Here is a 26,289-nt window from a genome sequence, read left to right on the forward strand (position 1 = left end):
ACGAAAATGATCAAGCATGTGATTTTTCCAAAGTGCAAAGTTTGTGCCATAAAAAATGTGTGCCTCACAAACATCTAGCCCATTAGACGCCATCCTCTCGGGTCGGTGAAGACCACAAATAAGAGTCCAGGCTCTGATACCACTTGAAGGGTCAAGATGGCAGACTAGAGGGGGTTGAATAGTCTTTTCTAAAATTAATTGCGTCGGCTAATCGAAACAAGTGCGGAATTATAACTATCGGTCTAGCCAAAACTACACCCCTCTATCTATGTTTACTAGCACCTTCCAAAGATACTAATCAAGCAACAAAGGTGTTGGGCTAGCTAGAGCTCTCCTAACCAATTCTAGAAGCAAGCTCACACAAACCTATGCCACTAGTACTTTAAGCTACAAGAGAGCTCCTACACATGCTAGTAAGCAAAAGCACAAAGCCAACTAAGCTCACTAGCAATGCTCAATAACAAGGCAACCAATGCCAAATTAAAGAGCGCAATTACTTAGCTACACAAACTAAGCAATGTGACTAACAAGGTTACACTAGCCACACAGGGTGCTACTTCTATGCTACACAAGCAAGAAGATAATTAGCAAGCTACACAAGCTAACTAATTACTAAAGCAACAACACAAGATCAATGTATATGAAAGTAATTGCAAGCTTGTGTAACGGGGATGCAAACCAATGGGAAGAATAAGGTTGACACGATGATTTTTCTCCCGAGGTTCACGTGTTTGCCAACACGCTAGTCCCCGTTGTGTCGACCGCTCACTTGGTGGTTCGGTGGCTAATTGGCATCACCCGCCAAGCCCACACGTCGGGCGCCACAAGAACCTACCCCGGAAGTGAGGGTAGCTCAATGACACGGTTTACTAAAGTTGCTCTTCGCGGCTCCTGCAGGACGAGCACAATGCCCCTCACAAGCACTTCTCCGGAGCGCCGCACAAGCTTCTTGCGGGCTTCCACAGAGACCACCACCAAGCCGTCTAGGAGGTGGCAACCTCCAAGAGTAACAAGCACCACCGGCTTGCAACTCAATCACCTAGTGCCACTCGATGCAACCTCACGATGCAATCACACTAGAATTGCTCACTCACACAATCGAATGATCACTATCAAGTATGTGTGAGATGGAGGGCTCCCAAGCACTACTACACAAGCCACCAAGGCTCTAGTGTGCTCTGCTTGCCGGCCCAAGGCCGACCATGGCTTCTATTTATAACCCCACAAACAAATAGAGCCGTTACCCCTTCACTGGGCGTTTTTCGGGCCGACCGGACGCAGCACCGGACGCACCGACTGTGCATACCGGACGTGTCCGGTCGCTATACCGGATGTGTCCGGTAGCTGTCTGACCACCATGTGTCCGACCATTGCCTCCAACGGCTCTCTGACAAGACGACCGGACGCATAGTCCGAAATGACCGGACGCTCACCTGCTGCGTCCGATCGAGTCTAGTAAGCCTCCAGGGCCGACCGGACGCGATAGTTAGAAACCGACCAGACGCTAAGCCTCAGCGTCCGGTCAAGTACAGCAAGCACCCACTGACGACCGGACACGTCCGGTCACATCGGACCGGACGCTGCCAGCGTCCGATCGACTGTACTACTGAACACCGCCTTTTCTGCTTCACACCGGTCGCGTCCGGTGTGGCGACCGGACGTGTTCGATCGCTGAGTACACCGCCAAATACCGGACGCGTCCGGTCACTCTGTAATCAGCGCGACTCACTCGTTTTCATCACCAACTTCTTCTCCTTTGCAAATGTGCCAACACCACCAAGTGTTCACCATCATGTGTATGTGTGTTAGCATTTTCATAATCATTTTCCAAAGGATTAGCCACTCAACTTGCCACGCCACTCGATCCTAGCGACGATGCAAAGTTAGATCACTCGAGTGGCACTAAATGATCGATATGCAAATAAGTTTGCCCCTCTTGATAGTACGGCCATCTATCCTAAACCCGGTCATAAACTTCTCTACACACCTATGACCGGTGAAATGAAATGCCCTAGGTTATACCTTTGCCTTGCGCATTCCATTCTATCTCCTCCAATGTTGATGCAACACATGCACCAACACGATCAACAATGATATGATCCACTTCATATCATCACGTGATCATATTGGTTCATCGATCTTGACTTTACTTGCTCTTCACCGTTGCCATCGTCCATCGGCGCCAAGTCTTGCTCAAGCTTCACCGCCACGCGGTCCATCGCTCCAAAGCCTTCGACTTGCCCTTCACGCTTGCAACCGGTCCATCAAGCCAAGTCCTGTCTTGATTTTCTCCACCTTGATCACATGACTCAATGTCATGTCTCATGTGCATTTAAGCTCCTTCATCATCACATGTGTGAGCTTTGCAACATCTCCAAGCCATTTTCACCTTCATGGCATATGTTGCTCACACACATGTACCTATGGACTAATCACATGTGTATCTCACATAAATACAATTAGTCCGCCTAAGTTGTTACTCAATTACCAAAACCAAACAAGCACCTTTCAGCGCCGTGGGATCCTGTGGTTGCATCGTGTCGCCGTTTACCTCCGCTGGCACCGGGGTGGTGCTGGCGGAGCGTTGATGTACGGCTGCGCCGCGTACGGCCGCCAGCCACAAGGTGGACGATGAAGTTGACGTGCGGGGCCCGGGCGTCAGCGAGGAGGAGAGGAGGAAGGGAGGGGCGTGGGCGCGTGTTGGGACAGAGCTGGGCCACAGCGTCTACGGTGCTGGCTGGGCCGGCTCGCTTGGGAGAAGGGAAGGGGAGAGGGGAGGGAATGGGCTACTGCTGCGGGCCGAAAGAGGGAGAGGGGAGCGATTGAGCCCAAGTGGCTTTTCTTATTTTCCTTTCTCTTTTCTATTTCCCAGATTATATATATATATATATATATATATATATATATATATATATATATATATATATATATATATATATATGTGTGTGTGTGTGTTTATATGATTTGAATTCAAAATTGAATGCATGAGTATGCAAAAGTGTATCACCATAAGTTCAACAAGTCAAGCAAACATTCACACGCGAAGTTTCACACATCGTGTTTTGTTTCTTACGTTAATTTATTTTGTAAATATTATCTATGTTAGGTATATATTCTAGTTCCTATGCATAGTTTTAAAAAGTTTAAATTTTTAGTGATTTTCAAACTAGGTCAAATTTTTAGGGTGTTACAATGTTGAATTGTACATGAAGTATGGGCCTGCATGTTACTTGTGTACGCGACCTGATCTCCGGTATCATCGGTACAGCTCACGAGAGTCACCACGCACGCGCTTGCACGCATGTTCGTGCATAGGCCTGCGCTGCAGTACTGCATGTCGCCGTGCTCACGGTCTCAGGCTCGCAGCCCACATGCAGTCATGCAGAGTTTCACATCTGTCCTATGGGCCTATGGCACTTGGCACGCCGCCCGTCGCCATGCAAGCGAAAAAATAAATTGGGTTGCGAGAATTCGTGAAAATCTAGAAAAACAAGAAAGACCGTATTAATCTGAAATTTTACGGTAGGCTCATAAATCCTGCAGATTGCATATATGTCTCATATATTCTCGCCGTGACTCACATGCCATCGCACCGGCGGCCTGAATGCCGCTTACTCGTCCATCTATACATGGTTTGCTCGTCCTAGCCTTGAAGGATTTTAGATTTCAGAAAGCAAAACGGGATCAACCTGTACTAAATATTATCCAGTACTATCTAATAGATTGATTCTGATGATCATACATCTGTTAGATCAAGCAACTGCTAGATTAATTTAGGAACCTGTAGTTTTCAGTATGCTGATCTACTATATAGGTGCCGTTCCGCTAGTCACAAAAGCCGGTTTATTCGGCTTCTTTTTTCAGTCAGAACAGTGTTTTTCTCTCCTAACAATTCAATCGGAATAATATTTTTCAGTCAAATTCAGCCCAACAAACGGGGCCATATTCTTGTCTTTGTCTGGCCTTGGAAATCTTGTAATCTACAGTTTCAACATGCACGACGAATTGTTAATACGATGCTAGCATGCAGCTCATCACCGTGGCTAACCAGCAAGCTTGCAGCTACATCTATCTACCCTACTAATACACCAAGTTTTCTTCGCTTAGTCCACAAAAGTGTCCTCCACTGAGATGGCCATCCTAAATGCACCCCAATAATTGTACACACAAAACCAACCACATCCGAATCAACCGCCCAGATCTGTCCTCAATATTCTCTCTCATTACTCACGCACGATCCAACGATCAGCATATTTTATATGGTATTCCTCCTCCCCCTCCATGCGTCGCGGAAAAATCTACCCTACTAATGCACCAAGTTTTCTTCGCTTGGTCCACCCAGAAAAGCGTCTCCCGCTGAGATGGCCATCCTAAATGCACTCCAATAATTGTACACACAAAACCAACCACATCCGAATCAACCGCCCAGATCTGTCCTCAATATTCTCTCTCATTACTCACGCACGATCCAACGATCAGCATATTTTGTATGGTATTCCTCCTCCCCCTCCATGCGTCGTGGAAAAAGGAATATTGACACGAGAAAAATTGACGCACGAGAAATCCGCGGCTCTTTCCACGCGGAGTCTGACTCCGCTCGATCTCCTGCCTCCGCACCTACGAAGCCTCGCCGCAGCACGTCCGCGCCGCTGTGGCCGTTCCGGCGTTCTCAATTCCCGTAAGGCGTAAGCCGTAATCCCGTGATCGTGATCCCCAGAGGGCGGCCGCAAACGTAGCGGCGCTACGGTCCCTCTCCGTCCCTGAAGGCCTGACTCCCTGCCGCCCTGGTGGTAAGTGATTTGAGTTCATCAATATTCAGTTATAGGGCCTGGCGGTGTTTGTTTGATCTCATCTGACAACTTCAATTTTCTATTCGACCTTGCAATCCAATCCATACAGTACAGGCATCAAGCGACCCAAGCCAATAGTTGATCCATTAATTTAATTATTTAATTCATCAAGCTACATAGGAACAGGCCGTAGGCTACAGGTAATTTTTTCTAAACTCCATATTACTGTGATAGACCGATAGGGTTCTAATTTTCTATTTTTCTATTTTTCAGTACTCCTCATCAACGGAACCAGCGACAAACCCCAACCAAGAGGACTAACCTGGCAGCCGGCGTACTTTGTCAACAACGTCGTCGTCAACGGCAAGGCATGGCCGTACCTCCGCGTGCGACGCCGCTGCTACGGCTTCTGCATCCTCATCACCAGCAGCGCGCTCATCTACCACCTGTCGCTCAGCATAGTCCCCGGACGACCCCGGCGACAAGGCTTTGTCCACCGCCGTGATGAAGGACGTGATCGAGGTCGGCAACACCATCGACCGTGCCGGCGACTTGTATAGGTTATTAGTATTTCCATCCGATCTCCGCCTTATCATTTCCTGCAGCCTGAATGCCCGATTAGATTGCCATTTGCAACCTGAATGCACGATTCAGGTGAATTCCTCTAAATCTTTGTACTTGTCAATTTAAACTATGTTTGGTTCCTACCTTTATTAAATTTAATCTATGTTTAATTATGCTAACCTTTTAAATTTAAGTACATTATTTAATATTGCTTTGATCATATTAAGATAATGTTGAAATAGTAGAGGGTGAGGCAACAATCGAAGCCTCTAGCCAAGAAAGGCAGAACAAAGAGAATGCCGAAATAATAGTTCCGCCATCCTCGCCCAAAGCTGAAAAGTTTCCGACACCAGATAACTCAGGTGAATTACTCTAAATACTTTTACTTGTAATAAATTTATAAGCTATGTTCGATTACTACTTTTAGTAAATTTATTTAAGCTATGTATGATTAATCATCATTGCAACCTCATAGATTTGGTCTCCCAAATTATTAATTATTATTAAATAATACTTTGCTCATCTGTAGAGATTAAAAAGTATATAGAGAGTGAGTCAAGAATTGTAGCCTCTAGCCAAGAAACGTTGGACAACAACAACGTCGAAATACTAGTTCGGCCATCCTCACCCGAAGGTCAGAAATATCCGAGCCTTTAATAATAATTTCACCCATTTCTTCGTTTATGATGAACCTCACTGATCAGTCCGTACAACTCACAGATTGGCTACACAAAAATGATGCATATATTCCCATGTGTACAGTCAAATGTACGGTCCGTATTGATGCATTGCCTACTTCTGATGAGCCAAATTAGCACAACATCATCATGCTACTTTTCAATATGAAATAAGGCATTTGTACGGCATGCTAATGTACTAAAGTGGAGCTATATTGATGTAGATGTTGATCAAGAAAGATGCCAAGACAAGAAGCGGAAGCGTGCTCATGAGGATGACGTACACAATGAACTCTTAAGCAACACAAATCTCCTCTCATATTTTGTCCGAGTGGGCCATTGCGTACAAAATGTACAAATATGGAATCTCAAACTGATATTATATATTGCATCTGCAGATCATTATTAGGGGGGAAGCGAGAGAAGTACAGGTCAATGACGATGCCATACAAACGCTAGTACTACAAAAGGCACAACATATGATGCGTGCTGACGATGATGTGACGCCGTTGCCTCGGTATAATAAGCCAAAGAAATCAAACAATGCACAAATCATGACTCAAGGTGAGCCATAATTAATTGAAACTTACTTCTTTAATTTAAATAATTAATTACTTATTACTAATAATAATATAAAATGATACCTCTGCAGATTATGTGTCTACGAAACAAGATGATGAGGTCATTGAATACATGAAAGGAAAAAGTATAGATCATAAACTCGTCAGAATCAATGATGCTTGGGGATGCAGGGATGACCTAGATTGCCTTTTTGAGTCGAATGAGCAAGTCAATGGCGCGGTAAGCATGTTTAACACTGCTTCTGCATTACATAGTGTCCATACAAACTATCTGCCAATCTTTTAATGACAAATTAAAAACTTACAGGTCATAAGTTTGTATATCGAATTGATGCGGCATGAAGAACACCTACTTCATAGAGATGGTGGAGATGTATATTTGGAAAATTCAATGGTTTCTCAAATGCTACGAATTGATGGGAAGAAAGATGAGCGGGATTTGATCTATAATAGAGATGAAGTGGTTCAAACAAGGGCACACAATTATTTAAATGCTGATATGGTAAGCTTTACCATAATTCTTGACAAATGCTAATTTTTTACCCTTTCAAATCTAGAGAAATAATTTAGATAACTCTCTAATACTGCAGGTGTTCCTTCCAATCAATATTGAAAAGTTTCACTGGTACCTGGGTTTTGTGAACGCTTCTTTAGGCCAGATACATGTTTTGGACTCTTTTGGAGATAATATGACAAACTTTGAAGATCTATGGTATACAGTACGTCTAAATAATTGGTATACATATTTATTTATTTATTTATTTAAAATTCTTCAGTACCTGTTCTGTTTCTTAATTAGCCTTGGTGTTTTGATCATACCAGCTCTTAGGAATGGAAAGACTAATAAAATATGCAACGGGGCTTACAAAATTGGACCAAAGTAAATGGAAACACGGTACCAATATGACATCTTGACCAATGAAATATAAGATCAAGGTCCCAATGCAAACAGATGGGTAAAATATCTTTACGTTTTGTGTATATGTCATTGCCTAACCATTATCTGTATGCCTCATATTTGATTGTTTGGAATATTGACCAGCTATAGTTATGGTTTATGGCTTCTTAATTATATGGAGTATTGGACCGGAAGTACTTTATCTGACCATGTAACCCAGGTACTTACTTAAGAATCTACTTCTAATACATATCAGTTATTTTTTAATTGGTTAGCATATAAGCAATTACTGTTTGCAGGAAGATATAAGTAACTTCAGGTTCAAGCTACCTGCGATCTTATATAACTCGCTGTTAAATGAAATAAGAGGGTTACCGGATAAAGAGCAAAAGACTAAGACCGGCGATGACCTACATGAACTTGTCGAAGAGCTCAATGACCTCGATATTTTGATGTCGGGTAACACGAAGTTGACAAGGACGCTAAAGTGGACAAACAGAGAAGACCTATTGACGACAATTTGTGGGTTGTTCCACTTGATCGCCGATGATGAGACTTTAGAGTAAGTCATGCATTCTAAAGTACAACATACTGTTCTAATATAGATATTGCCTTTGTCCATTCTAGATTGCTACAGCAAGTAATTTGTTCCTTGTCCTTGTTTTTAGGAAAGAGTGGATACGAAGTACACGACCATATCCAATTTCTTTAAGTCTTAGACAAATTATAAATATTTTAGATGACGATAGACAGCTGGAACATGAAACCTTTAATATGGCTATTCGAATGGTCGCGTGCAACCAAGACATAGCGCAGAAGAAACAAATATTCCACTACATGGATCTCAAATTTGTTGTAAGTTGATATATATATAAATCATTCTAAAAGATTGTTTATACATGTCATACTTAAATTATGTAATTGTATAATTATCAGGAAATAACTCATTTTGGACGAGATCCACGATGTTGTCCCAAGATTGACAAGGCATACTAAGATCAATTAAAAAAGTATTTGAGTGCTGGTCGGAAAAGCAGTACGACATTAAAGAATGTAGCAATGTAAGTTGTGTTTTGTGTATTACTTTAAAACCTTTTAAATTATTTACCACTTACAGTCTGTGTGTTTGTTTATAGATTCTACTACCATATTATCAAGACGGTATATACACTTTATTCATAATCGACATGCAAAAAATAATCGTGCATATTATGGATCCACTTCAAGATCATGTATGCTTGAAGGGTTATGATCACAGAGATTCATATATACCTACATTACACACTATTGCTAGAAGGTTCAATCTTGCCATGGGATTGTTAAATTATAAGATGAACGACAATATTTATCACTGGAAGCGAGAATACCCTACGTGTGTAACAAATGTTACACATAATAAACACTGGTAATCACTTGTAATATATTTCAACTTTCATATCACAAAAATAGTTATTTGATCTATGTACATCAAATAAACAATTGATCTTCTGCAGGAATTTGGGAGGCTTTCTTGTATACAGTTTCATTAAGTCATGGGATGGCATAAGATTGCCACTGATCAACAATGTAAGCATGTATAGTACATAACTAAGTTTCATAAACTACATTGAAAAATAATAACTTATTTATTGTTATCTGCCATGCACAGCTATCAACTTTGTTGAGGAGGGAATTCTTGGCCGATATTTTGATGAGTAATGCAAAAGAATGTAGCGACAACATCCCTGATAATCTGCAATACATGATTAAGGAGTTAGGTAGAATTTAACTTTGCAATGTGCACTTATATGAAAAGTGTTCCCAGATTATATATAGACTCAAATACAATTGTTGTGTAATAGTAATATTATGAAGAATAAATTGGTTATAATTATGAGCATCCCAAGATTAAAACTGTAGCGTTAGTACGAGCATTATACTAGTGTACACAAGTTACCTGAATTTCTAGAAGAAAATTATTTGATAATAAAATCCTTCTATTTGTATGCATTTATAGTATTTTATTTATGTTCATGTATACGTACCACGTGTTGATAATTTTTTATGCCCTTTTGAATGCATTTATTTACATATCACACATCATGAATCATATACCGTGTATTTGCAAGAGTAAAATTTTGAATTATTACACTAGAAACATGATATAAGGTATATGGTCTCTCTAAATCCTGCAGACCTTAGACTTATCACCTTTGAGAGGCTCATATTATTTTCCTAGCATAATGAATTTTTGGGATGAACGAATGTTTGGTATTAATTCTGAAATTTTGTATATGCCATAATCCTGAAAAATGTTAGGATGCTTCTAAGAATATTTTATATAACCAACCACTATCTTTTTGCACCTTACAACTTGTTTACACGTAGTAAACCCATATGCACATGATTTAGTTATAATGATATATGCAAAACTTCATGAAGAAGGAATATCCTGGACTTGCCCTGAATGATATAATTATATAGCATGATCATTGTTAAATCCTAGTATGATATTTTACTGTCGCTGAAGTGGAGTAGATTTTAAGCATAGTAATTCTTGGTATTGCTCTCAAAGAATGAGTATGTGACCAAGCTAAATCCTAAAGGTTTTATGGGACTCACTGCATGAGAAGTTCTAAAAGATACCATATATTATGATGATTGAATAATGTTAGAAATATTAGAAATTAAATGTTCAAGCTTATATGACCATATAGAATATAAATGCTACTCTATAAACAAATACAATTAGCTTTAAGCTTTGTGTTAAAAGTCAAAGAAGACGAGATGATAAAGATGAATTTGTCTAATTCTAGAAGAAATGTTTCTTGAAATAGAATATCAAGAGCATTGAAGTACTAGAAGTATCCAATATCATCCAAAATTACTCAATATCAAGTAGAAAAGAATTTTTAGATAGCTCTATAAATCAGGATATGTGACTTGCATATATTATACTTTTAGAAGGATTGAGCAAGCATTAAGCTGCTAAATGTCAAGCATTGAAGCTAAGACATGTAAGAATAGATAGAAATTAGAATATTTAAAGTTTCTCTTGAAGAAGAACTTAAATCATGTGCTTATAGATTTGTTGCTCATATCCTGAAGTATTGATAGTAGTGGTGGTAGTGCTTTAAGTTTTAATTCCCTTTGAATTACGTGGATTATGTAAACCCGTAGAAGAGTTAATGGTTACTTTATTAGCTTGAAGACTAATATGAAGTTCTTAGTTGCAATTTTTACTTGCACTAATATATGTTAATCTTGCATAAAATAAATTAGATTTATATGTTTTACATATAAACAATTGCTTATTGCCTATCTAAATAAATTTTATATTAATTTTATCCACAAAGAAGCCTCAATTAACCATGAAGGTTATAGTTCTTTATGCACTACTACCATTGTAGGTAGAAAGGAAACTAAATTTTTAGAAGCACATAAATAATTGGACTATACTAGCATATTAACTGATCTAGGAAGGATCAATTTAGTCAAGAAATAGTATAATCCATAGACTAAGTATTTAATACTTTAGCCTAGAAACTAGAAGTTTAAGTCCTGCCCTGAATATGTTGTTGTACACTAAATAGTGCACTTGATATGTGAATTTCATGCCAGAACCAATGAATACCAGAAGTATGATTGAATTCTATGAAACATTAAAAATGATTATTCATAAATGATGCATGTAGCATATTACTACTTGAAGTAACTATGACATAAAAAGGGGGAGGAATTTTGGGTAAAGGCATAAGAAAATATGGGTAATATATAATAGGCATAGCCTTCCTAAATCTATCCTTAAGTGCATATATTAGGACTTAAAATCCTAGCCGCATCCCTTCCGGCCGAGTTAACTTTCTCTACATTGCACTAATTGCAAGCAAGCTTGTAGCTTTGTATTTTGTTGTTATCTATTACGTTAGATTGAATACCAACATTTCATATTACACATGAATGTGTATCACTAGGTTGTACTAAAAGGTCCTAATGGCTAGAGCAGGGTGAATAGCCTATTAAAAATTTCTACAACAATACTTAGCAAACCGATTAGATAATTATGAGGCGAAGCAAGTGTTGCGCTTGCCTACTAAAATTGCAAGCCACCTACCACAATTTTAGTTTCTATAGTCTCTATCCACACAATGGCTATGTCACTACACTAAGTTAGTGTGCTCTCAAAGGCTAACTAAAGAGCCACACTAACTAAACTAACAAGCTCTCACGACTAGCTACACTAAAGAGCTTGACAACTAGTTTATGGCAATGTAGAGAGAGAGCAAGATGGTTATACCACTGAGTCGAGGAATGAACCAATCAATCATAACAATGAATACCAATGAAGACCAATCACCTCAGAATTAAGTGATGACACAATGATTTTTTTACTGGGGTTCACTTGCTTGCCGGCAAGCTAGTCATTATTGTGGTGATTCACTCACTTGGAGATTCATGCGCTAATTGGCATACACGCCAAACCCTTAATAGGGTGCCATACAACCAATACAAGATGAGGGTCACATAAGCCATGAGCAATTTACTAGAGTATATTTTGGCTCTTCATCGGGGAAAGGTCAAGAACCCCTCACACTCACCATGATCGAAGCCGGAGACAATCACCAACCTTCGCTCGATGCTCCTCATTGCTCTAAGCTGTCTAGGTGGCAGCGACCACCAAGAGTAACAAGCGAATCACGTAGCGAAACACGAATACCAAGTGCCTCTAGATGCAAACACTCAAGCAATGCACTTGGATTCTCTCCCAATCTCACAAAGATGATAAATCAAAGATGGAGATGAGTGATGGGGCTTTGGCTAAGCTCACAAGGTTGCAATGTCAATACAAATGGCTAAGAGAGTGAGCTAGAGCTATCCAAATGATATTTATAGTGTCGATGCAGAAAATGACCAACATGTAAATACTTGTAGTTTTGTCATACGTTGTGATCGGATGTGGCCTAGCACTCAATGACATAGGGTTTATACTAGTTTAGACAACATGCCCTATGTCCATTTTAAGTCGGTCGGTGACTTTATTCCTGAGCCTAGGTGCTTGAAGTTTGTCATGGGGTTACAAATGCAAGTGAGAAAGATGGGGGGTACAGGAGGTCTGGTCGGACTCTGGTCTGAAGGGCTGAGAGTGATAGGAGCTTCGTTATGTGCTAAGTGTTTGAACATTTGTTGTTCATTGGGATCCTTGGTCGTTTGGATCGTGTGTGTTGTTCGAGTTGTTGTGGACTGATTCTCCCCTTTGGGAGACAGTGCACCCCTTTTATAGATGAAGGGGGTGGCCTTATAAGAGAGAGAGAGAGAGAGAGAGAGAGAGAGTGTGTGTGTGTGTGTACATATGCTACGTCTCGTTGCCCATGCCATTAGGTACAAGATGATTGTAGGCGCCCATAACACTATTAATGTCAAATGCATGTGGGAGGTTGTGTCATCTTCTTCTAGTATGGCAGACGTCGGTGCCTGCCATACTGTTGATGCCCAGAGTCATGCAAGGGGTTTTACCATGCTCGTCTGGTATGGGAGTTTGCGGGCACCCACAACACTATAGAGCAAATGTCGGCACCCACAACACTACTTGGGTTCTGACATGCCTAGAAGGTTGCAGGGTACTCTTCTGATATGTCCTGTCGGTACTGTCCTATAGGTGTACAGGGTATGGTCCTTGGTATTGCGGTTAACTTGAGTGACCTGCCTTACTTGCTACATCTGTTTCCCGGTCCTTACCGAGTGGGCGTCCCTAGTCCGTTGGTCCTAGTTGGCTCCGACTATGCCAGTCGGTGAAGAGCTATAAGCAGGGGTTCAATACGTCCCCGGTCGAAGATGCGGGTCGGAGTTCGGAAGCGGTGTTTGGCCAGGCTTTCCAGTCGGAGAGGCGGGCCAAAGTCGGAAGCAAGCATTGTTCCTCCTTGGCTAGGCCTTCTAGTTGGAGAGGCAGGCCGGAGTTGGAAGCAAGCGTTGTTCCTCTTTAGCGAGGCCTTCCGGTCGAAGATTGGATCACCCTTTTGGCCTGTCGTTTAGGTATTTTGGCTGGCCCAGGAGTTTGCACGTCATTCGCAATGTCATCTCTTGGACTGAGCTTTTGCTGGGAAGCCAATCCATGAGGGACCCCGGGTTTATGAACCCAACATATAGACACCCCCAAACAATAGAGTCGTTGGCTCAATTATTGGGCTGACTGTGGGACGACCGGACGCACAGGTCGTTTGGACCGGATGCGTCTGGTGTGGTGATCGAACATGTCTGGTCGCTGCGTCTGGTCGCAGCTTGACCACCATGTGTCCATTTCAAATTGTTTAGCCACTTGCGCCCAATGGCTACCTCTGCGTACAGTATTACTACATGATCGGACGCGCTATTAGAAAATAATCGAACGCGGGAGACACAGTGTTAGGTTGAGTCTAGAGAGCTCCTAGAGCCACTCTGGGCTATACTTAGCCATGCAGCCTGAGGCACGACAGCATGGCACGAAGCCTATTTTTTTAGCCCGACATGAGCACGGCACGGCCCGATGACATGCGGGCCCAGGCTGGCCCGGCCCGAGGGAGTAGGCCGTGCCTAGGCCGCTGCTCAGGCCTGTGGGCCAGCACGGCATGGCCCGGCCTAAGACAGCCGGCCCGACCACCCCCCTTCGGCCCTCCCCCTCCTGGCCTCCTCCCCTCCCGCTCCCAGCCTCTCCGTGTCCCAGAGCGCTGCTTGGCCTAGCCGCCCCACCTCCTCCCTCTCCTCATATATAAGCCACACACCGCAGCCGCGACGGCTCTCACACCCTGAACCCTAGCTCATTTCTCGTCTCTCTCGCCTCGCTCTCATCTCTCTCGCCTTGCCTCGCTCTCGGCTCTTGCCCTCATGGTCTCACCTCCGTCCTCCCCGACTCTGGTGAGGTGACCTTGATGCCTCCCCCCCTCACCTCATATATAAGCGCACGCCATGGCCGTGGCGGCTCTCACACCCCAAACCCTTGCTCATTTCCTTGCCTCGCCTCTCTCTCGGGTCTCACGGTCTCTGTCCTCCCCGACTCCGATGAGGTGACCTCGACGATCCATCTACCACCGGCGAGCAGCTCTCTACTCCTCCTACCTGATCCCCTCACTGTTCCCTCTCCGTCTCTCCCTTCTCCCTCTCCGTATCTCCTCTCTAGATCTCGTTGATTATGTGAGTTGGTTGTCTTTGTTTGTCCCTCCTTCGCCGTCCGCCGTCGTTGCTGACTAAGTGTCGTCTTCTCTCTCGTCGTCTTCTCCAGCACCAGGCTCTGGCTGCGTAGGTGAAACCCTAACCCTAACCCTAACCCTAACCATGTTCTAATTTCTTCTTTTTCTTCCAATGTATGCTTCTGATTTCTTCTTCTTCCATTGTTTCACGGGTCGATAGCTGACGCATCATCTTCTAGCTGTGGCTTAGAGTGAGCAAGGCGGCCACCCGCACCATCGAGGAATGGGGCTGGAGAGGCGGCCATGGCCGATGAGGATGGCCTCCTGCTGGTTGGCCTAGCCCTAGAGGGCGAGAATGACGACGACACTCGAGTCGATGCTGCTGCGTTGTTCGGTATCGATCTTGGGGACGGCTCTGCTACTCCGATCGATGTGGACATGGACGATGGCAAAGGGGCGACAGCGACTGCGAACTCCAACGGCTCTGCTCCTTTGGTTGCTGGTACAGGTAACAATAGTAAGTGCAAATCGCCTGTGTGGGCTAATTTTGAGGAGATCTATGAGGTTATTAATGGTTCTAGAATTTGCACCAAGGCTGTTTGTAAGATGTGCAAATCTACCTTGTCTGCTAGATCTGCTGCTGGCACTGGTCACTTAAAAAGGCACCAAAAATCATGTAGGATTAAAACTGATCAATGTGCTAGGGTTCAATCTAGGCTTTCATACAATCCTGATGGTTCTGTTTATAACTGGGATTATAAATCTGAAGTTGCTAGATCTGAATTATGTCGTTTGATTGCTAAGCTTGATCTGCCTTTAGGAATTGGTGAGACTAATGCTTGGGAAGAATACATTGTTAGAGCTCATAATCCTAGGTTTGTTAAGGTCTCTAGACAGACCATCACCAGAGATCTTGGCAAACTTTTTAATGAACGACATAATATAATTAAGAACTGTGTGTTGTCTAGTGCTTCTTTTGTTGGTCTGACATCAGACATTTGGTCTGGTAAAGCAAAGAAAGACTATATCAGTGTTGTTGCTTATTGCTTATTATGTGACTACTGACTAGGAGTTGCAGAAAAAGGTAATTGGTCTTCGCTTGATTGAGGTAAAACATACTGGTGAGAATATTGTAGAAAAAGTTGCTTGTGTGATTGAAGAATTTGGTTTGCTTGACAAGGTGTTCTCTATTACTCTTGACAATGCTTCTTCCAATACTAAGGCTATGGAAACATTGACACCTATGTTTGCTGGTTATCTGTGTTCTGAACCTACACCTACACCTTTAGATCCTAAAAAGGTTAAGTATCATCTTGTGCATCAATGTTGTGCTTGCCATATTATTAATCTGATAGTAAAATCTGGCTTAAAAAGGTTCAAACCTTACACTAAGGATTTCAGAACTGCTATTAACTTTTTGAATTCATCTAATCAAAGGATTGCTTTGTTCAAGAACTTTTGCATTGCTAAGGGTGTTAGACCTAGAAAGTTTGGTTTGGATATGGATGTTAGATGGAATGCTACATATCTTATGCTTAAACATCTGCTTCCATATAAGGATGTTTTTTCTGTGTTCATTAATTCCAACTATGGCTCAACGTTATTAACTGCAAGTCACTGGTATATTGCTGATAAAATACTTGAATTCCTGGAAGTTTTTTATGACTCCACAGTCACTCTTTCTGGTGTTTACTATCTAACTAGTCCACTTATTCTGCACCATCTGCTAGATATTATAACTCATTTGCATGAAAGTTCAAAGGATCAGAATATATTTTCTATTGTCTATCCTATGAAGCTTAAATACCTAAAATACTAGAAGGACACACCTCTGTTGTATTCATTTGCATTCATTCTTGATCCTAGAGGTAAAATGAGAGGTTTATTTAATGTTCTTACCATAATACAACAAAAAACTAGTTTTGACTATAGTTCTTATTATGGAGGGCTACACAACCTGCAAGCATCACAGGTAAGAGGAAGCATGCATGGGGAAGAATTTTTGGAGGCCCTAGAGCATCTGGTGTTGTTGGACCTTCCCCTGCCTCTGCTCCTAGTCCTTCTTTATCTACTTCTGTTGCTGCTTGTGAGCTATCTGCTTATCTGGACAGTGACAATATCACTACATATGAGGATGACTTTGATCTACTTCTCTGGTGGCGTGACCATAAGCTAACATATCCAGTACTTTCTATCATGGCTAGAGACATTATGTCAGTTCCTGTTTCAACAGTGTCTTTGGAATCTTGTTTCAGCTTGACAGGAAGAATACTTGAGGAGCGGCGCCGACGACTATTGCCTGAACATGTGGAGATGCTTTCTTGCATAAAAGATTGGGAGCTGGGTGAAAGAAGACTACAGCATGATGTTGACAACTAAGAACTAGTAGACTCCTTTGAGCATCTCTATCTTGATGAAGATGCATCTACTTCTGGGGCTCCTTCTACTAGCACATCTGCATCTGTGGCTTCTGCATCTGGTGGTTCTTGAGTTGAGAGTTGAGATTGAGACAGTGAGAGTGTGAGACTTGAGAGGTGAGCTGAGAGCCTGAGACTTGATTATGATCTATATCTGTGATGTATCATGTAAACCTTTGAACATGTTTAAGACTTATAAGAGCTGTGCTGCACTCTTTTTCCCTTTCTGGGGTTTCTCACAAGAATGAATTTTACCTAGAAAGGTTTTTAATGAGGCAGCATTGCACACAGCTCAGTTATCCTTTTAATTTTCTCTTGTTCTCTGTGTGTATGGTTTTGGTTTTGGTTTGAAGCTCTTCTGGGAAAAAATACTTCAAATTTGAATACTTCTTGTTGAGATGAATTTTTTGATGTGTTTTGAACCTACAGGCCTCGGGCTGGCATGGCCTGGTGATTTGGCCGTGCCTAGTAGGCCGGCCTGGCATGGATTTAGGCCCACAGGCCCGTGCTTGGGCTGATGGCAAGGCACGAGGCCCGTAGTGGCACGGCACGGGAGGCACGGCATGCCATGCCAGCCCAACATCCTCCAGGCCATGCCTGGCCTATGCTCGGGCCATGCCGAGCCGGGCCAGCCCGATGGCCAAGTATACTCTGGGCTGACTAAACACGTCCGATCACACCAGACCGGATGCTCCTAGCGTCTGATGAATTGTTGCACTAAAAACCCGAGACTTGTTGGTTCACACCGAACACGTTCGATAGCTCTCTACAATCCTACATCGGGCTATATCACTTTGACCTGATGCTGAACAGTAACTCGTCAGCGTCCGGTCACTCCACTGAACCAAAGTCCGATCACTTTCACTTAGTTGCTCACCTCGGGTCCAAATATCGGACACGTCTGGTCACTTCTGTCTGACTATAGGACACGTCTGGTACCAATTTTGGACGTGTCCGGTCACTCTATGACTAGAACGACTAACTTCTTTTCAACTCTATCTTCTTTACCCTTGCTCAAATGTTCCAATCACCAAGTGTATCACCTTGTGCACATATGTTAGCATATTTTTCACAAATGTTTTTAAGGGTGTTAGCACTCCACTAGATCCTAAATGCACATGCAATGAGTTAGAGCATCTAGTGACACTTTGATAACCGCATTTTGATATGAGTTTCACCTCTCTTAATAGTACGGCTATCGATCCTAAATATGATCACACTCACTAAGTGTCTTGATCATCAAAACGAAAATCTCCTATCAATTTTAGCTTTGCCTTGAGCTTTTTATTTTTCTCTTTCCTTTTTTCAAGTCCAAGCACCTGATCATCACTATGACATCCCTATCATCATGTCATGATCTTTATTTGCTTCACCACTTGGAATGTGTCACCTATCTCATAATCACTTTGGTAAACTAGGTTAGCACATAGGGTTTCATCAATTCACCAAAACCAAACTAGAGCTTTTATGTGCTCTCATCGAGCTACAACTATCTCCACTCCTGCATGAATATTAGTATAGCAGATACATTTGTAGCTAGTAGCTACCTTTGCACTTCCCTCATAATTACATTGGCTAGCTAGTATGCTATGTCTATATAGTTCTTGTTAAACTAAGGAATATTTTGCTTTTAATGCATTGCATGCATAAGCAAGTCTAGGGCCAAGTAGCCTAAGATTAGGGGGAGTTAGTTAATCTAAAAGGGCCAATATGAAATTGGCCAAATGGAGAAGTGACCATTTGAATGGGCTGAGATATAGTGGAAATTGAGTTAATAGATAAAACACTTAATAATGACTTGAGATTTATGAAGAAACGACATTTGGGGAATTTTGCATTCATGGCAATTAGAAAGTCTAGAAGAAATTCCATGTGAGTTTGAATATTGCACGTATTCTATACTATTGAAGTATATGGTCCATTTTTATGTATGGGTAATTGGATTGATTTTTTAGGCTAAACAATAAAGAAGCTAGACAATGAAATAGTTTTCTAAACTATGATATGTGAAAATCAGAAGGAGAACATCCCTGAGTTTGTAGGAATGTTGAACATTCTTAAGTGCACTTTATGTATTCTAGCTCACTGTATTTAATGAATAATAACCCTCGTGTTTAAATATATGCGTGAATATTTTCCATAAAACTCCATCATAGCATACATGAATCGGCCTCCACTTGTAGTTAGAGATACATGAATTTGAATTATTTTAAGCCCATGATAGGGGATATCTTTTGAAGTATGCTTAAAGATTTAACATTGGCATTAGGGGGAGAGAAAGCCTATTTTAAATGCCAAATATTAAATATTTCTTAAAGCTTGAAGCATGAGTAGTATCACACACTAAATCAAACAATAGTTTGACTAATGCTCTTGTGAAGCATGAAGCGAAGCATATGCTAGATATTTTTAAAAAATGATAGAAGTAAGTTAAAGTTATAAACCATAAGTTATGTTTACTAGTAGTAAACTAATTATTATATACTATCAAGCTAAAATCTACGGAGACGCATGTGGGTTCTAGTTTAGTATATACTTGTTAAATAAAATAAGAACAAACTCCGTCATTCTCGTGAAGAGAACACCTCATGAAGAAGGTTAAGCACCTCATGAAGAGGATCATCATGAAGATGAAATCCAACACACTAAGCGCGCGCATCATAGTGTTGGGTACGCAGAACAATAAATTATCTCTTATTTGCGAAATGACAAAGAGATAGAATAATATCATATTATGAGAATATTGGGAGAAAATAATATTTGTCGACAATGGTACCTCTATAATTGAAATGCTTCTCTTATGAGAACCAGGATCTAGAAAACAAAGTTCATGGCAAAATTGCTTGTAGCGATTATATCGGGTCAGTGAAGAAAGCAATTGAGGTTAAATCTCCTACTAAAAAGAAATAAATGTTCTATTATATCTCTGGCAAATGAAATGAATGAATATGAAATATGCAGTTAGTAAGTGGATTCTAAAAATCCATATAGTTCTTGAAGAATAGAAATCACAACATATGGAAATTAAATCTCATACTAAGTATTATGAAGTCTAAGGTAGAATATATATTCATATATGAATATTGAAGTCTCAAGAAGAGTATGTCCTAGAACGAAAAGAGTCATCGAATGACTTTGTGGTGAATGCCACTATCTCATTGTGTATATCACATAATAATCTCTCATGTAGTAGAGAATATATCTCATAGAAGAGAAATGTTATTCAATAAGAATGAGAATATCCTTGGAAGATTTAATCCATGAAGGATTTACCAATCAATTCTTAAAAAACACCATTAATTCCTAAAGTGAATGTAGACCTGAGCGAGAAAATGAGGAATCATACAAACACTCAGAAAGTGTATATTATAAAGCTAGCAATGAAGTGTTGATATCCTTTAAATACCATAGAAGGTATACGAATAATAGTAACTTTGGCAATTGAATTATCCCCTAAATGCCAAATGTAAAAATGGATTTATCATTTAGTGGTACAATCAAAATCTCGAAGATTTATAGAAGATATAATTTAAAAATCCACTAAGGAAGAATTATCAGTATTCAAACTCTAGTATAAGTTTGATACACTATCTAGAAGATATTGAATATTAATTTATTTACCCCCATAATCTTCTGAAAGGATTTATTACCCTAAAAGATAAATTTTATTTATTTTTCACAACTAATAAGTGGTTATTATGCATGAAGCATATTGCTCTTGTTTATACCCATATAATTTATAGAAGAATTATGAGCCAACTTTTTGAAAGATATAGTATTGGGTGCTGCATACCATTAATTAAGCATATATATTATGAAAAATGTGGTTTGAACAATGAAGTCCAAATTTTGGCTTTATGAGGGGGAGCATATTTTTATTGAATCTACCTTGAATATAAACCACTAGAATTACAAAGATCAAGTAGATCATATTTGCTAAAACACTAAAGTTTATGCATAGATCATGAAGATCAATATCTATTCATGAAGAATAGAATATCTTGAAGAATACATGACCAAGAAGGTTAAATATTGTAATCTTTTCCCAATGTAAGTTTTTACTTGAAGGTTTCGGACAAAAGATTTTTAATGAGACAACATATGCAATGCAATTAACGAATGTGATGTATTCTTTTCTCCAAGAACCGTTTTTCCCACTGAGTTTTCGGATGGGGTTTTTAATGAGACTTGTGCATATCATTGTAATCACCAAAGGGGGGTGTTGTAAAATATACGGACTCTGTCCTAGAAGGAAAGGAGAAGAAAGAATTCTAATCCTAGTCCGTTTGTATGTGGGCTCTTATCAAACTCTTAGGTCTTGGCATGGCTATATATACGTGGGAGCTCTATGTTGTAATCACCAATATTCAGAGAAATAAAGAATAGTTGTAATCACCAATATACGCTGAAAACATGTTTTATAACATATACAAAGCTCATGTACCCCAAAGTCCAATGCCAAAACGAATTGTTGGTTTAAAAATGACGCAATCGAGCAAAGACAAAGTGGGCCGCTCTCAATTGGGCCTAAGCTTCCAGTGTACGGTCCATGCTTTAGCGAGCCCGTCGCAGTGAATGTGAAACTGCCCCAACGACAATTTCTCGCCAGGCCGGGACCCGTCGTCTTGTGATCAGCTCGCGCGCGGCCAATTGGGCTTTTCTTCCAGTTCCAACGCGTCCGTCCATCCACACTTACACAAGGCCCAGGCCAGTCTCTCTCCTCAAAACACTTTACTCACTCATACAGGCCCAACGTCTCATCTTGTAGGCCGCCTCACTTGGGTTTTCCTCATCTAAGCGATCCAAGACGATTGTAGCAGCAGAACCAACAAGTCAGCAACCGTTTACTCTCAACTTTTATCAAAAAAAAAACCGTTTACTCTCAACTCACAAGCACATGATCTTTTTTTTAAAAAAAAATCCGTAGTATGCTTACAACTTTCTCTAGGGCATCTCGCAAAAAAAATGAGAATCCGAGCATTCTGTGCCAACACAAAAGAAAAAAAAATGGAAATGTGTGTACATATACCATCCTAATAATTAATACAATAATGCCTGGGTTCTTGTTATGCAAACTAGCTTAGCATTCTTTTTATGGCCCCGTTCGCGTGCCCTTAAATCCGGCTTAATTCGTTTTTTTATTCGGAACAGTGTTTTCCTCTCACAAAATTCTTTAGATTTATCCAGATTCCTCCAAATTTCCTCGCAGCGAACGGGGCCTACGAAGGAACCTTCTTATTTCACCACCAAACAGTTCCCGGTCTCGTCTTGTACCGAGAGTGCACACGCGGTGTATGTAAAGCACTCAAGCATGCTAAGCTAGTTTGCATAACAAGAACGCAGGCATTATTGTATTAATTATTAGGATGGTATATGTACACACATTTCCATTTTTTTTAGGACGGAACTTGTTGCGATAGCTGCAGTATGCAAAGTTTCGTTTATTAGGACGGAACTTGTTGCGATAGCTGCAGTATGCAAAGTTTGGTTTCTGTTGCCACGTCGGCGTCGGCGACCCAGCGTCCCAATCAGAATCAATCGTCCTCCCAAGTCCCAGGTCCCAACAACAGCACAACTTCACAATCACAGTTCACACGCAGAAAATAAACTGATCGATCGCCAGTACCATCACAATGTCAAACACTGAAAAGGCAGCGCGCTGGTGGTCAAATGAGCTCGGTTGGGTTGCCTCCGCCTCCACGGGAAGCAAGCCAGCCAGCCGGCCGGCCGGCGGCGACCGCGACCGGCCAACTCCTGGCCGGTGGCGGCGATGTGGGGGTGTGAGGCGGGCGGTCCCAAAGAAACCAATCAGTCAGGTGGCCGGACCAACCCGGCATATATTCCCAACCAACCGCCAACCGGGAATTGTTGACCTAGATCTCAGGTCATTTTAGAGGTTGGAGTATAATCGATAATGCATGATTGATCGGATAGATATACTGCAACTAATCAAAGGTCCAAGCTCGTCTAATAAAAATCCGGCAAATCTCTTGCCGCCTTTCTAAAAAAAAACTAATCAAAGGTCCATCTTATTAACAGTTGAATTCGATGCAGCTCTCGAGTCTGAACTGAACCATTTTAGCTTGCATCGGTTGGCACTACCATCCCATGATTGTTTTAAGAACACCGCAACCTGCACCATCTTTTTAATCTGGGAATTAAAAAGGATCGGTGGTTATTAGAAAATTAATTTTTAGTACTAAGCCGGAGTTAGATTCGAAGCTGCAACGTACTTGGATATATATACATATATATGCCGTCATGGTTTGTTCTGAAGGTTGCAATATTTTAGTACCAGTACTGTAACACGGTGTATTATTATTCAGAGAGGTAGCAATGGCATACGCTAACTGCTAATAATTCTTCGGTTGTGATATGGTTCATGATTACAAGTCAGCCTAATGATCAGCTGGAAATCCAGAGGATTCAGATGGCGACTACTCCACCACTAGAACAAATTATTACTAGCCCGTTTCCGTGTTTGAGAAAATACTTGGATTTGGTATTTGCAACAGGGAAAAAAAACAGAGAATCGTGTTAAAACTCTGCATTCGAGCTTAGTTAATAAGCCCTGATAATCTGACGGCAAGTGGACAAAACTGTACCGATGATGAACTGTTGCCTGTATGTTCAGATTAACTCTTGAGTGAAGAAATGAGTAATGACTTAAAGTGGTTCAACTAGCATTCCTTCTCTGCTCTCTCGTGTATATGATGATCAAGCAAGTGAGATTGAAGACTTCAAGTCATGTTTGTACAACACTAGCTAGCATTATTAGCAAGCTGTAATAATAATCTTTTAGCCAACCTTCAAAACGCAGGACACAAGCATAGATATTTTATCAACTGCATCATGCAGGTCGTACAAGCTGCCATGTGGTTAGCCTCCTCATTAAAATAACACAAGGAAATCAGCATATAAGAAACTCAAGCGGCATACTGGCGTGCATGACAGCAGCTCAGAATTGTACAAACTAAAAACTACAAACCGTCAGATGAACTAACGTAGTAGATAACTGCCAATTTCTTCCGAGAGGATGCTTTATGCTTGTGTTGTCCGCAGTGTGCATATTTGGAGCTGAAGAGTGCCCGAGCTTGCATTGTCATAAGTCATAACAAAACTTCCTCGCGAAAAGTGGGCCAAAACTCTGGCGTCTGGATCCATTCGTATGTAAGGCTGTAAGCCTAGGCTGTCTGCTGTCATCATCGAGTAAAGTATATTGTACTGTTGCTGTAAAACTTGCTTCAAAACCAACTGAAGAAAAAACTACTGCAAAAACAAAGCCTGGTCGTCGCCAACGGGAGCCACGTTTACAAGGTCCCACTTTGTTTTTTTTTTTTTTTTTTGAGCAAATACAAGGTCCCACTTTGCTTGCTTTTAAACACGATTCCCTTTCTCCCCCATTTCACACTTTGCGCCACCGCCACCGCCAGAGCCCGACCCAACCCATCTAACACCCAACGACGCGCCAGCGCGGCGACGTGGTCGGCCCGTCATCCGCGACCCGATCACGGCCATCCACGTGTCCCGGACGCGCATCTGCTGCCGCTCACCCCCCCTCCCCTGTCTCGTCGTCGTCTCGTTCCTGCCTCCTCCGTCTCCGTCTCCGCCTGCCTATAACTACTCCACCCCGGCCGCCCTCGCAAACGATCTGCGGTTTCTTCCACGCACCAATCCTTTTGCCCAGACCGCACACTAACGAAACTCGCTCGTCCTTCGCCTCCAGCAGCTGATCCGTATTTAGTTTCCGTGCCCACCAAAGGAGATCGATCGATGGGAAACTGCTGCCTCGAGAGGCCTCGCCGCGGTGGCGGCGGCAGTGCCGGCGCCGTGCATTACGCCAGGACGAACCCCGTGTGGGTGGAGGACAACGACGTGGGGGACAGGAAGGAGGAGGAGGCGCGCAAGGGCGAGGGCCCGCCGGCGGCAACCACGGAGGTGAAGATCAGGATCACAAGGAAGCAGCTGGAGGAGCTGCTGCGGCGCGTAGAGGGCGGCAAGCACAGCGGCACAGGCGGTGCGCCCGTCCAGGAAGTCATCTCCGAGCTCCTGTGCGTAGTCAACAGCAGCTCCATCTTCCGGCACAGGGAGGAGGGGCAGTGGCGGCCGTCGCTGCAGACCATACCCGAGTGAGATCCAATTCATGGTGCTCGTCGTTGGCATGTTCGTCGATGATCGTGCTATTATTACCCAGAGTTTTGTGCAGTTGATGGTCGTGCTATTTGCGTGATTGCCTTTGTGTACAGTGTAGTCTTTTCTAGGATGGTGGGATTAAGAACAGAGGACGGATAGGCTATGTAGGGTGGGAGACTAGATCAGCATTGGTTCGTAGTTTAATTATATGTTGTAGATAATTGTTGATTATTTGTATGTAGTTAGTTCCATTGGTCAACATATTTTTGAATTGTAAAACTATGTACTATATACCCATTCTAAAACAATGTAGTTCTAGTTGTGTCTAAAGTCAAACAAATCTATATATATTACCCCTCGGTCCCAAATTATAAGTCATTTCAACTTTATTGGAGAGTCAAAGCTTCTCAAGTTTAATTAAATTTATATAATAAAATAATAATATTTATGTTATCAAATAAGTATTATTAAATTCTTTCATTACTTATGTATTTTTATAGTATACCTATTTGATGACATAAATTTGTGTAATTCTCTCTATAATTTTGGTCAAACCTGAGATGCGTTGGCTCTACAAGAAAGTTGGAATGACTTATAATTTGAAATAGAGGGAGTAACTGATATTGAAAACGGTAAATTTATTTCTTCCGACACTCACTTTCTTCCCTGTTTGCCCATGTGATATATGGTCATCTCTCAATCCATTGTCCCTCGCTCTTATTTGGCTTATAAGCCATGGCTAAAAGTATTGTTGGCTAGTTTAGTGTGAGAGAAAAATATTATTCGTTGGCTGATAAGCCATGGCTTATAAACCAAATACGACCAAACAGTCTGTTGAGCTAAAAACCTTTGTTGGCGCCCACCACTCGCATGTCATGGTTTGGTCACCCAAGCCTAAAGATGGCAACGGGCCCTGACATCCGATACCCGACAGGTATTTGATCCATTAGGGGACAGTGATGGGACCATATCTTTACCCGTGGGCATCTAAATGGGCAAGAATCAATCCCCGACGGGTATAGCGGGTACGGAAACGTTCCCTGTTTATCCGTCCCCGTTATCCGTTGAGGAACCCGACTATTTGAGCTGT

At 41.7% G+C, this 26,289-nt stretch overlaps 1 protein-coding gene across 1 annotated transcript; it reads left to right on the forward strand.

Moving 5' to 3' along the window:
• Positions 1 to 24,735: 24,735 nt before the first annotated feature.
• Positions 24,736 to 25,530, forward strand: LOC136546838 (uncharacterized). Its single transcript, XM_066538807.1, has one exon. The coding sequence runs from the start codon at positions 24,840 to 24,842 to the stop codon at positions 25,197 to 25,199; it is 360 nt and encodes a 119-aa protein (XP_066394904.1). The 5' UTR covers positions 24,736 to 24,839; the 3' UTR covers positions 25,200 to 25,530.
• The last annotated feature ends 759 nt before the right edge of the window (positions 25,531 to 26,289 follow it).

Source organism: Miscanthus floridulus, chromosome 3 (assembly GCF_019320115.1).
Source record: "Miscanthus floridulus cultivar M001 chromosome 3, ASM1932011v1, whole genome shotgun sequence".
NCBI lineage: Eukaryota > Viridiplantae > Streptophyta > Magnoliopsida > Poales > Poaceae > Miscanthus > Miscanthus floridulus.